The 14,111-nt window shown below is 39.1% G+C and overlaps 1 protein-coding gene across 1 annotated transcript in view; it reads right to left on the reverse strand.

The window, feature by feature from the left end:
* rgs3a (regulator of G protein signaling 3a) overlaps positions 1–14,111 on the reverse strand; it is a 140,193-nt gene that overhangs the window by 90,242 nt on the left and 35,840 nt on the right. Inside the window, exon 9 of the mRNA XM_037692167.1 lies at positions 281–362. Coding sequence (XP_037548095.1) covers positions 281–362 — 82 coding nt within the window. The remainder of the gene's footprint in view (positions 1–280; positions 363–14,111) is intronic.

Below are 14,111 nucleotides of genomic sequence, written 5' to 3' on the forward strand. Positions count from 1 at the left end.
AGCTGAGTTGAGTTGAACTTGTGATGAGACTGGTGACCTTATACATGCCGTACTGATAAGCTTTGTTCAAATAGACACTCTGATAATCCTAGATAATACAGATTATGCTCCTTTGAACCGTCTCATTCGTGGGATGTTTTGCTTTGTTATAAATTGGTATAAATCAACAAGCTGAGTCTTGCTGGCTTCTTAATCTTTGTGCTATGACAACCTTCTAATTTTAGGTGACAACCTCTAGACTTTTCAGTTTTAATTACAGGCACATGAATGCAAAACTCACCTGGATCAACAGCCTGCACCCTCACAGGGGAATCGGAGCAGATGGTAAATCCATATCCATCCTTTCCTCGAAGGATTGTGACCTATAAAACACACAGTCATTTTTATTTTTTTTTTACACAAATTTTGTCATTTTCAACCTGATAACTCAAAAAACTGGCAAAACAATCAGCTTCCTTCCTGCTGGATGATTAAGTAGATTTGTATTCTGCTCCGACTTCCTATTAAAACCGTCTTGACAGCAGTTTCCCAGAGAATACAATTAGCTGAATTAGTAGAAAGATCAGCTCCAGAGGGAAGAGTCATTCTTTGTTTAATAGTTGGAGGAACACTGGAGAAAATCTGGGAACCAAAATGTAAACTTGCTGTTAATAATGTGCACTTTGTTAAATCCAGACTGTGCACTCTCAGAGCTCAAAATGTGTCACAAAACAAAACAAACAAAAATATATGAAAATTTAAAGGTTACTTATGGGAAACTTGGAATAAAAAGTTAATAAAGACCAATATAAAAGCTGGATGTGTGCATGTTTGTGTTGCATTTTTTTTTCAAACTCTGTTTGTATTTTGCTTAAAAATGTCCAGAAAAGCATGCACCAAATCATAAAATACCAATATGAAAAGCTTCAGACAATGATTATTGGTGAGGTTGCCTCTCTAAGTTTTTGTGCTCAGTAAAGTTTTGGGTTTTAATCTGGTTCCATTAGGGAAAATAACATGATTGAGAACACTGACAAATAAGGATTTACTGTGCTACAATGTCCCATTAGAGGATGTTCAAATATACAACAAAAAAACACACTATTTACGAGTTCATAACTACACACACAACTCTACACACACATACACACAGTTCTGGTAGCTCATTTCTATTGTTTCTCTTTCTCTTGCCAAACAACTAGTGCATGTCTGAGCCAAAGTCAACAGAGCTCCATCCAAAACAGTTCACTTTCCATCTCATCTGCAGATAACCACACACGCATAAAACACTGACCTTCCCAGTTTTTCTTATTTTTTTCCTACTGCAGAGAAAAACTGCATGTGAATGCTGTTAAATTGAAAAGTCTGCCTACAAGTGGAGCACAGCAGCTTCAGGGAAATATTCTGAGGCCTGAAGCTTGCGATGACCCTAAAATGTCGATTATAATTGTGGCTCCTTATAGTCCGCTGTCTTTATGTGCCTTGTATTACTTTTTTTTTGTCTCCGTTTCCATCTACCACCAAACTCATACTGCTTGAAGAAGAATTATAGGGCTACAAAGCGAGACAGATAACTGTGGCACCTGCTATAAAAATGCACACACACACTTCACATCACTGATGTATGCTGAATCGGAATATTACCAGTCAAAATACTGGATCCACATACACTGTGTGATTAGAAATGATATGCAGCAGGGTAAACTCACTAATCTGAGGCAGAAGAAACAATGTCACGCACAAACTGGCATTTTTAGTAATCTAAGAAAGTGCACATTTGAATAAATTTAGGGCAAGCTGGATGTTTTGCAAACATGGTAACTGAAAAAAGACATAATACAAAATTATCTAAGGAGACAACAGTTAAAATGCTGATTATAAACATGGAGAAAATATTGGCAAAAGATAGAAGTGGCGTTTTAAGCAGGAGAGGACAAACCACAAACTGCTGTGAAACAGTTTAACAGTAAAGTTTGACGTGTTATTAAAAGAAAACACAAAATATGACCTAATGTGATGCACATAAATGTTCCCCAGTGTGTTTTTCTTTTTGTATTTGCATGCAGTTTTATCAAAAGCCTCATACTGAAGTCAAAAAGTTACAAAATTTGAACTCAGATTTGATTCATTTTCAGTCCTCAGAGCCTTTTAGGTTGAAGCACTTCATTATGTTTGGTCCGTCTGAACTGATCAGCTTCAGGACCCGTTTTTATTTCTAAATGGGACTAATAAAGTGTATCAGTGTGAAGGTTCTTTTGTTGCTGCATTAATCACAAGACAAATTACTGAATAAATGTCAAATCCATGCATAATATTGACTGCATGGATTAAATATTCAAATTGTGTCTACGCTAGTTTATAATTAGTCATTTAATGGAAGAACTAATGACATTAAAACATTAGATTTAACTTTCTTGTGAATTAATTCAGACGTAATAAAAAAAGGACAATCGTGAAGCTCATGCTCACACGTTTGTAGCTGTGCTTCATCATTTTGAATGTGACTGTATAAAGGGAGGAGCAGGTCTTAATTTGGTGATTATAGAGCATGTCTTATCTACTTTCCAGCAGCGCAGGAAAGGCTAACATTAACTGCTGACAGTTGAATACAGACTAAATGAAATCACCAGGCAAAGTCATTATTCTGTACGTGATTAGACAATGTTATCAAAGTGAGTATTTACAGTGACTATAACAGTGAAACACCCAGAAATACCTCTGATTGACGTGTCAAGCTGTATTTATGTCATAGGCTCAGTATTAGTTTTAACATTTTACTGCAACTTTAGTTGCAAATATAAACCTGTTCATATATTTCACTAAGTATATTCGTATTTGTGCAGGTTCAGTGTAAATAAAAGTGTTTATATGAGGAAAGTGGCATCAGTTTGTATATTTCAAAAGTTGCTCATTTCTCCTCGCTCCCTCCTTCACATCCTTCTTTCACAACGGAAATAATAAATAATTTAAAAAGAGCAGAGACTTGGTTCTCCACTTTTAAAAGTCACATCTTCTAAAATCTCTTGCATTTGCCCACAGAAAGACCATAAAAAGTGCATTTTCTTCTACATAGTAATAAAAGCATGCACTTGTGTGTTAAGTGGTGTGACAGATTGATCTAAACTTTTAATGAAGCTTTTAACAACAGCCACTCCTCGAGTCCTCAGCCTGCTTTCACACATTTCTCCCTCTTTTTGTCTTATTTTTCCAAACACACACACCTGAGGCAGCCTGCATCCAATGCAAAGGTGACACAGCCCATGGATGGTGTGCATCACACCTCCACCTTCTCCTCTTCCTCCACCCTCCCCAGCGTTCAAGTCTGCAGCCAGCACGCACACACTTCGCCGATGGCTTTCCACCTGGTTGCCCCCTCTGCAGCCCGAGTATCGCCACAGCTTCCTCTGTGCAGCTGAGTTTGTTCTCCTGTGCTCTGACAGCTGGGGGGACTTCAGGGTGTTGTGAATCATCTCTACAGTGGCAGCTGTCCAAAAAGTAGATGGGGGAGATGCGTCCGTCCTGAAGTATCCAGGTGACCGTCCAGTTAGATGTTTCTCAGCTTTCTGAACAAACGAGTATTTTTCATGTACAACTTGATCGGTCCGTTGAGATTTATTTTCAGTAACACTGGACTTCTCTGTATTAACTTTGCCCAAAAGGATTCATCTTCAGTTTTCTGGAAATGACCACTTCTACTCTTCAAATGCACCTTCAAGCTTCAACTCCAGTCCTCAATGCACATGCAAGTTCATCAAATAGCTGCAGCATCCAAATTTCCATTTACAGTCCTGCAACATTGCTCAAACCATCCATCCTTCACTTCCCTGTCTCCTTTCTGCTTCCTTCTTCTTGCATATGTCTCGTGACACTCGGTGTCAGCGCGCCTTGTTGTGTGTCCCGAACAACAGAAGCTGCAGTAGTGCCTGAGCTGTGAGAGCGTGTGGTGGCGTCACGCAGGCGAGACTGGCTCTGGCTCGGCCTGCGGAGGCCACACTGTAGCTCCTGGCAGGGGCGCTCATGGGAACTCTTCAACAGACGAAGAATAGGAGGAAGTGCCTCCAACCCTCCCCCCCCCCCCCACCACCACCACCATCCACCTCCCACAACCCCTCTAAACACACACACATCCACACACATGCACTTATGCATACCTCACCATCCTACAACCAGAACAGCTTTGTGTGTCTGTCTGCGATAAGACCAGTTGGCTTCCTGAATCCTCACTATGAAGCTGTGAGAGGTGTTTTAGCTCCAACATAGGTGGCACAAGTGAAACGCGTATGAATAAAAGTATCAAAAGCAGGACTTTGATCGGAAACGTGGGAATGATAAAAGTTTGTAAATGTGCAACAGCAGAGTAAACTCATTTTCTTGATGGCGTTTGGCTCCAACAGATTTTACTAACAGGTTTTTTCTAACCCAAGTCAATGATGACTTGTTTAGGGACTCACTTTGCTCTCACACACGTCACACCTCATCACACTCTTTCCAGCGTAGTTCCCATACTCCTCGCACTACGTCCAGACATTATTCTTGTTTGTTATGTTTTCTACTTCCACATTTCCTCCGCTTTTCCTTTCAGCTGTTCTCTCCCACCTCAGAACCACTCAGTACGGAAACTCACAGGTCTGTGAACTCTTAAAAATTCCCCCCGCTCTCCCAGTTATGCAAACAGTACTTTTGTTTGTTTTGTTTTTAATACCCATATGTCTGGGACAGAAGTGGATTTCTGCAAATAATAAACACCTCAATGGCAGTGCAAAAAAAAAAAAAAAATAGCCTGTTTAATTACCAATACAGCAGTGGCCTGTCTAACCCTCGGCATGCTCATTAATTCCCCACTTTCACGTTAATTGCTCAGATGTCTGGCTCATGGGATGAGACAGAGAAAAGTGACAGAAGAGCAATGGTGCACTTGTTTGTACAATGTTAATAAAGTGGCAGAAAACTCCATTGTTTTAAGATCCCTTTATACCAGTGGTAATGGCGGCTTCTCCCTATTTGCCTTTTCAAAAAGTGAGGGTTACCCATCAAGCACACAAAAACACTTTCCCCCGCTTTCACACTGTGCCATTCACCACTAAATGGGCAGAAGGACAGATTAGAAGGAGAGAAGAAAAACATGTATTGGACAGAGGAGTGAAAGAAGAGTTTTGAAAAGCTTGTCTAGAAGCCAGACAAGACCAATCTGTTTTTTGAGCAGTGTGGGATCTTTCTCTTACTTTGTGTCTCTCTGTCGCTCTCTTTCTGACCTGAATAAACAACTATCAAAGGAAGAGGTCTGTTCTGAGCCAGTGAACAGACAAGATGAGGCTAAGGCCAAGTTCAGGATCACAGCTCACTTAAAATTTTAACAGGGGAAGCGAAAAATGCGCAGTCATATTAACGCCACAGTTACGAAAACCGTCAAAGTGACATTGTGTATACTATTGTATGAGAAAATTCAGATAACATCTATCATAGATAGGAGAAAACTCTGGACTTGCATTGAAATTTTAGGATAAATGGTGGCTATATCAAAGTTTAGGTTTCTTGATTAAATTGTATGCCTTATTTTCTTACTTTTTGGCAGTTTCTTCTAATACAAAGTGACTTAATGATAAGTTAATCTCATATTGAGATTGACCAGTGCACCCTGCAGTTGCTGGATTCTGCCTATCACGGTGCGCTAAGATTCATAAATGGCTGTAACTACCATACCCATCATTGCACCCTGTATTCACTGGTTAACTGGACATCATTAACTTCATGCAGACTCTCTCACTGGTACATTTTCATCTTTAAATCACTTCTTGGTCTGTTGCCTTCATACATCTCCTCCTACATGGCTCTGCGTGAGTGCAGCTACAGCGTGCGCTCTCAGGACATTATTACATGCAGTGTCCCCTCAGTGCAGACTGAACTAGGCAAAAGGACCTTCTCCTACTCTGCTCCTGTTTCCTGGAATATCTTGCAAAAAGATCTGAAGCTCTCAACCTTGACCTCTCTAAGTGGCTTCAAACATCTGCCAAGTTCCTGGCAAGAACCAGTGCAGACATGTTCCTGTTTTTAGTTTTCTACAATGCCTTATAATCTAGCTGGGTTTTTTTTTTTCCACTACTTTTTCCTTTTGGTTGCCATTTTATTTTAATTTGTAAAAAAAAAAAAAATGTATGCCTCTTTTATGATTGTCTATTGTTGTCGTTGTTATCCACTGTTGTCATCACTCTTTGTTAAAGAAATTAGGTCTCTCTTGTAAATGAGTCCCCGAGCCTCAATGGGGTTAACCTGTATAAATAAATAAAGGTTAAATATCCTGATGCTATAATTAGTTTAGTTTTTCCAAGTTCTGATTGAATGTACTTTAAGGATCTTAAATGAGTGCAGTGACTACAGATTACAATGATTTGAAAAGGACTTCATCATGAAAGTTCTTATTATTAAACAAAAACAAAAAAACAACGGTAGTATTTTTCCTATATCAAATTTCAAGCTCAATAATCAATCAACAATGTTCAGTCAGGTCATCTGGACAGTTTCTTTTTTGTTTGTTTGTTTGTTTGCTTAGACGTTTCGTCCCTCATCCAAAGGATTTCATTAGTCCAAGGAGCCACAAACAAACTGAGTCCCACAAGCAGCACGCTCCCATTGTGGAAAAAAACTGTTTGATGGTGATAAGATGGACTCCGGGGCCCGCCCTCTCCCCCGTCCACTCCTCTGAGGCAGCCATGCCAAAGTGGTTCAAAACATCTAAGTTTATGCTCATTAATCTATGTAAAAAATAAATCCAACAATGTTCAGTCAGGTCATCTGGATTTTTCTTTGGTTTTTTTGGGGGGGTTTTTTAGACGTTTTGTCCTTTAATAGATTTTTCTTATGTTCAGGCAGCCAAAATTAGCCAAAAACTTTTTTCTTATGTAATTCAGGTTTGAACACCCATGACTCAAAAGTATTTACTGGATATCTAAGTGTATCTTTAAATGTTTCTTGCAAGGTAAGTGAACTAATAGTGTAATATCTTTAAAAGCTTTAAGGAGTAGATTTGTAGGAATGTTCACACTGGGTGCCTGTGTCTAAAAATCCTTCATAACAGTCTGATGACTTAAGCACATGTTACTACAAATTAAATAATGGATGTTCAGTATTTTTGAAAAGCCTGTATAAAAGTTGTTTATTGACCAACAATCTGTAAGTGGCTGTAATAAATTATTCCTTATGACTGCAACAATTTTTATAACTTAGCATAGTGTATTTTTAACAAAAAACAATGCATGATCTGGTTCTTTTGACATAAAAGGACCCATTAAGATCCTTTTGAGGGGAACATGAAAGTCTATTAAAAATCTTTGTAGCAGTCAAGTTATTTCAGTCTGGATCAAAGCTGTGCACAGACTCGCTGACAGACCAATGCTGCCATCTCTAGAGCAAATTTCAAACTGATTGGGATGAAGTTCTTTCCAAAATCTTGATTTGATCTATAAGACGCACAAACAAACACTAACACAGAGGTGGTTAAAATGAGTCTCCTCCTTCCAAATGAACCATTGCTGTCCCTCCAATTCGATAAACACAGTGTACGAATCAGTTTTAGTTTTAATATACTCCTTTGTATCAAAAGAAGGTGCATATAAAATGGCTAAGAATATAAATGGCATGATTGAACTAGCATGTTCCAAAATACTAAAGATTGCATAACAACGCTAAAACATTTTGTTTACCTCCAATCCTGAGGTACAAGATACTAAATCAAAACTTTCAGTCCTCTGTTCATCCTTCCTTCTCATGTTTATGGCATCAGACAGAAATGCCAGACCCATTTCCACACAGGCAGCACAGCAGCTAATGGCAGCTGACAAGCAAAGTCATGCTAAGCATGCAACCATTGTTAATATTCTCAAATTTTCTGCTCCCTGTCAACAAAATGAGGAGGCTGGTTATTTTCTTGACTTCTAAAGGTATTGAAATATCAAAAAAATAAAATAAAATATATGATTATATTGGAAAAATTGATGTCAACAAATCGATTTACTTTTATTTAATGAATATGGCTGGCATTGTAGTTAAAATGTATTGTTAGCCAAAGTAACATTCATAACGTTTTTGATCAAAGCTTGAAATTCTTTTGAAAGACAGGAAATGTTTTGCAATATAAAACAGCAGCTTGTTTCACTTCAAATCTTGCCAGATTTAAAGAAACCATGTCACTCGGTTTGATTTAATTCCCAAAATGTTTAATTCAATAGAAAAACACAGGACAATGAAATGTGTCTGAATTAGTAAAGTGTGAGCAGATGATACCACACAGTTTTATGTCTAGTTGGGGTTATGGCCATGGGGTGGCAGAGGGAAAAAAAAAAAACGACAGGGAACAGAGAAGGAAAAATAAAGAGGACAGTGAGGTGGAGGACACAGAATGAGGGACAAAAACACTCAGTGGTCCGGAAGGGAACAAGTACAAGGCAACAAAAAAACGGAAACAGAAAAGAGAACGTCTGAAAGGTTTCACATTTGTCCCTAATTTAGTCTGTGAATATGCTCTCTTCTCTGAGCTTTAACTCTCTTCTATGACTGTTTTTCACAAACTGCACAATTATATGTTTCTCTGAGGGGGGGGGGGGGGGGCAGGAAAAGACCATTCAAAAATACGGTTTGAAACATTTCTATGATTGCTGTCCTACTTATTACTTTTTATGACATAAAAAACTATGATTCAAGACAAATATATTGCTTGATTGGTACAAATTTATTAAAAATGCTAATATTTTGTTTATGCATTTAGATGCCCATAAAACATAGTAAGAAAACTACCTAAAACATTAAAAAACTAATTAATGTTTTTGTGAGCTCAATCTACATTACACCCACAAAGAGAGCAAGAGGTTCTTGTAATCCTGCACAGTAAGGTTTATAAATTACACAGAAACCCCACAGGACTGCTGCTTTTTAAAAGTTCATATTCTGGAGTGTTTCCACGAAGCAACACAAAAGTGTTTCAAAGTCATACTACTCAACAAAAAGGCGCTCAGCTGACACTGAAGCCAAGTTAGGTGCCAATTTCCACAAAAAGTAAATGACCACATGATTATAACTAAAGTAAAAGGTCTCCATAAATAATTCTGCTTTATATAAACCTGCTTTGGCATTATATTAGGAATTAGAAATAGCAATATTTAAAGCCAGGCGAATGTGAAATGCTAAGATTTATTTCAATGTCAAAGTGGATTTTACACTAATTTGTGTTTTGTTTGTTTCTATGTGGTCCTGTGATGGACTTGCGACCTGTCCAGTGTGTATCCAGCCTTCCACATACAGTAGTTACTACTGGAAATAGGCACCAGCTGTCCATGACCCAGAAAGAAAAAGCAGGTAAAGAAAATTGATGGATGGATGTGTATTACAAGAAAAGTGCCAGCGGTTTACAGTTCAACCAAATGGCACATGTTTAGAATCAAGTGGCACCATTCTCAGAAAGCAGCAAAGTCAGATGATGTTTTGACAGAGTGAGTGTCTGCAGGAGTAAAAGGTCAGGATGAAAAAAAAAAAGGTCAACAAGAGATTGCATTAAAGCACAGCAGGGCAAGGCTGCTTGTTTCCTTTGGGTTTGTGTTTCATTATGAAACTGCCCAGACTGAATTATTGTGCAGTTATTTTGCATCCTACTTAATGTTTTTATTGGGTTGAAGAGCAATAAATGCTGTGTAGCATCCTTCCCTTGTGTAGCATTACTAGATCCACAGGAGTACCATCAATAGCTGACTCACCACAAATAGCTGAATCATCCCTGCAACACAAAAAAAAAAAAACTGGGAGGATAGAATATGTCTTTTCCGTACTACTCAACTTTTACCATCAAACTTTCAACAAAGATGGATCGTTGAGTTCAATGTCCATTGTCTAACAAAGTCCATTGAGCATGGACTTTGTTGATGGATCAAAATAATTACACTTTAAAATCACAGTTTACGCAATGAACTAGAAGTTGCAGCCGGTTTGTACTATGTGTTTAAGTTAATTAGTTAATGTTACTAAGCTGTGATGAAAAATCTGAATTGTGACGATACAATATTTTAAATCTTACAAAACAGAGAATCACTATTCTTTTAGTGAACTTTTAATTCACTTCTTCTTTTTCTTTCGGCTTTTCCCTCTTGAGTGTTTGCCACAGCGAGTCATCCTCCTCCATCTCACTCTGTCCTCTGCATCCTCTGTCCTCACTCCAACTACCTCTATGTCCTCTAACTGCATCCATATATCTCCTCTTTGTCTTTTTCCTGGCATTTCTAACATCCTTCTACCAATATACCCACTGTCCCTCCTCTTGACATGTCCAAACCATCCCAGTCTGGAGTCTCTCACTTTATCTCCCAGTTGTTCAACCTGTGCTGTACCTCTGATGATCTAATTCCTAATCTTATCCAACCTTGTCACTCCTAAGGAGAACTTTAACATATTCATTTCTGCCACTTCCAGTTCTTTCTCCTTTATTTTTGTCAGTGCCACTGTCTCCAGACCACATAAAATAGCTGGTCTCACCACTGCTCTATAAAATTGTTCCTTTGACCTTTGCTGACACCCTTTTGTTGCAAATCACTCCTGAAACTTTTCTCCATCCACTCCATCCTGCCTGGACACTCTTTTTCACCTGTTTACCACAGTCCTCATTTTCTTGGACAGTGGATCTGAAGTACTTGAAGTCCTGCACCTTTGTGACCTCTGCTCCTTGTAGCCTCACTGTTCCACTGGCCTCCCTCTCATTCACACACATGTACTGTGTCTTACTACGGCTGACTTTCATTCCTCTTCTTTCAAGTGCATACATCCACCTCTCCAAGTTCTCCTCCACCTGTTCCCTGTTCTCACCACAGATCACAATGTCGTCTGCAAACATCATAGTCCACGGAAATTTCTGCCTGACCTCATTTGTTAGTCGGTCCATCACCAGAACAAACAAGAAGGGGCTCAGAGCCGACCCTTGATGCAATCCCACCTCCACCTTGAAGCTATCTGTCACTCCTACAGCACATCTCACCACTGTCCTGCTGTCCTCTTACATGTCCTGAACCAGTCTAACATACTTTTCTGCCACTCCAGATTTCCTCATGCAATACCACACCTCTTCCCTCAGTACCCCACCATATGTTTTTTTCTAAATTCACAATAACACAATGAAGTTCTTTCTGATCCTCTCTGTACTTCTCCATCACCACCCTCAAAGCAAAGATGGCGTCTGTGGTGCTCTTTCTTGGCATGAAACCATACTGCTGCTCACAGATAGTCACCTCTCGTCGAAGTCTTGCTTCCACAACTCTCTCCCAGATCTTCATCGTGTGGCTCATCAACTTAATTCCCCTGTAGTTGCTACAACTCTGTATATCACCCTTGTTCTTAAAAATCGGCACCAGCACACTTCTCTATTCCTCAGGCATTTTCTCACCCTCAAATATGCTATTGAATATTTGAGTCAAAAATCTCACTGCCATCTCTCCAAGACATTTCCAAACATTCACTGGTATGTCATCAGGTCCTACTGCCTTCCCCTGCATTCTTTTCAGAGCTTTCTGGACTTCACCCTCACTAATCTTTCCCACTTCCTGGGCCACAGTTTCCATGACATCTACTCTTCTTTCTCTTTCGTTCTCTTCATTCATTAGCTCTTTAAAGTACTCTTTCCATCTTCCCGTCACACTCTCCTCACTTGTTAGAACATTACCATTCCTATCTTTAACAAGCCTAACCTGCTGCACATCCTTTCCAGCCTGATTCCTCTGTCTCGTCAATCGGTACAAGTCCTTCTCACACTCTTCAGTGTTCTGCCTCCCATACAACTCATTATATGCCTTCTGCTTTGCCTTTGTCACCTCCCTCTATGATCTACACTGCATCCCCTTATAGTCATGTTTCCTCTCTTCAGTACTCTCATTGTTATATTTCTTCTTGGCTAACTTCTTTCTTTGAATAGCTTTGTGTACTTCACTATTCCACCACAAGGTTTCCTTATCATCCATTCTCTGTCCAGATGACACACCAAGTACCTTCTTACCTGTCTCTCTAATTACTGTTGCTGTAGTAGCCCAGTCATTTGGAAACTCTTTCTTACCACCCAGAGCCTTCAACAGCTCCTCTCTGAATTTCTCACAACATTCTTCCTTCTTCAACTTCCACCATTTGGTCTTCTTCTCTGATTTTACTCTTTTTCTCTTCTTCACAACAACAGTCATTCTACACACAACCAACCGATGCTGTCTGGACACACTCTCCCCTGCCACAACCTTACAGTCTCCAATCTCCCTCAGGTTTCCGCTTCTACACAGAATGTAGTCTACCTGCGTACTCCTTCCTCCACTCTTATAGGTCTCTCTATGTTCCTCCTTCTTTTGGAAATAAGTGTTGACTACAGCCATTTCCATTCTATTGGCAAAATCCAACACCATCTGTCCTTTCTTGTTTTTCCTTGACACCAAACCTACCCATCACTTCCTCATCCCCTCTGTTTCCTTCACCAACATGTCCCTTCAGGTCTTCTCAAGTCACCACTCTCTCCTCCCTTGGAATACTCTCTATCACTTCATCCAGATCTGTCCAAAATTTATCTTTCTCCTCCACATCACATCCAACCTGTGGAGCATAACCACTGACAATGTTTAGCTCTCCCTCTGTCTTCTGACATGTTTCCCTCCTCGTAGTCTTCAACAAACAGCAGCACACTTTCCGCCTGCACCACGTTTGTCAACAGCACCGGTGGCGGTCATTGTTAACCCGGGTCTCGACCAATACGATATGGTTTTGCTTTGATGAACTCGCATTATAGTTTTGGCAAAAGTGTTTTACATCGGATGTCCTTCCTGACAACACTCACATTTACACGGGCTTGGGACAGGCACAAGAGATACACTGGCTTGTTCTCCCTAGTGGCTGGTTTGTGAACTGTTAATTCACAATAGATAATAATGTGGGACAAGTGATTAAACTTTAGCTAACAGGTTTTAAAAACCAGTGATTTTAGCCTCAAGAAAAAAAAACTGCTTTTCAAATACCTACATCAAGCTATAACTAGCTGTCAATTCTTTTAAACAGATCCAAGAGTTTCTTATTCTAAATTAAGCCCTCTGTGTCTGATTTAGGCGCATGCTTTGTAGGTTGCAGGCAAGCTCTTAAAAATCACTTGACATAAGAAGTCATTATATTAGCAGATTACAGTATGTCTCATATTTGGCATAACTATTAAGCAGGATATAAAAAACAAGACAGAAAACAATATAAACAATAAAATCATAAGCCAATAGGAAAAACACACTTTTCCTGTTTTGTGCTGATGAAAAGTCCTACATTATTCTTTCAATGCATTAGAACCTGATACTTTTATGCATGTTTAGATTTCTTGTCTTATGAAAACACAAAGACTTTTGCAAGTAAACACATTTTTGTTCTTGCTATTGTAAGTATTACAATGCTAATAGTGACTGAGTTAACCACTTAAAGCAGTTATTACTGCTTCTTTTACTAATACTACTTGACATTCTTATGTTCAAAAATGTAAAACGTGACTCTAAATGTGTTTATAGTTTGAAATATTGAAAATAAACTGAAAATGCACAAAATGTACAGAGTAAATAAGGCAGATACGTTGAAGTTTGGAGAACAATCAAGCGAAAACTGACTTCCTTCTTTCTGACTGCACAGTTCTTATTTTCTGCTTCAGATGCAGCTCACATGCACAAACGCCTTTTGACAAATACTGTCTTTCAAAAAATTACTTTTTGCTCTGTTCACTGCTCAAAGCTCAGCTGCATAATTCAATTAGTTGCTACGGCTGCTGAGAATGCGTAACATAGAATTTGTGCAGTCACAACCTTAGTGAAGACATGCTTATGCGTGATGACTTTGTTGGACACAATGCAATGTCATGGCTCAACTGCTTTGAGTTTTAAATAGACCTAGCCCTTAAGTGTGCTCACACATGCTTTAACAATAAATAAAAAATGTGAAACACACAAGCAGCTACAAAAAATGGGGAAACACAATCTGCACCTGTGGGGAAATCTCTTAAAGACTTCTATTAAAGATAGCCATCGGTAAAAACCATTCCCATCTAGTTCTGCATACTTTTCCAAATACTTTAGCCGTTTATGTTCATTTGCATCCACTCACATTGT

The sequence above is a fragment of the Nematolebias whitei genome, chromosome 18 (assembly GCF_014905685.2).
Source record: "Nematolebias whitei isolate Nwh7 chromosome 18, NemWhi1, whole genome shotgun sequence".
Classification (NCBI taxonomy): Eukaryota; Metazoa; Chordata; class Actinopteri; order Cyprinodontiformes; family Rivulidae; genus Nematolebias; species Nematolebias whitei.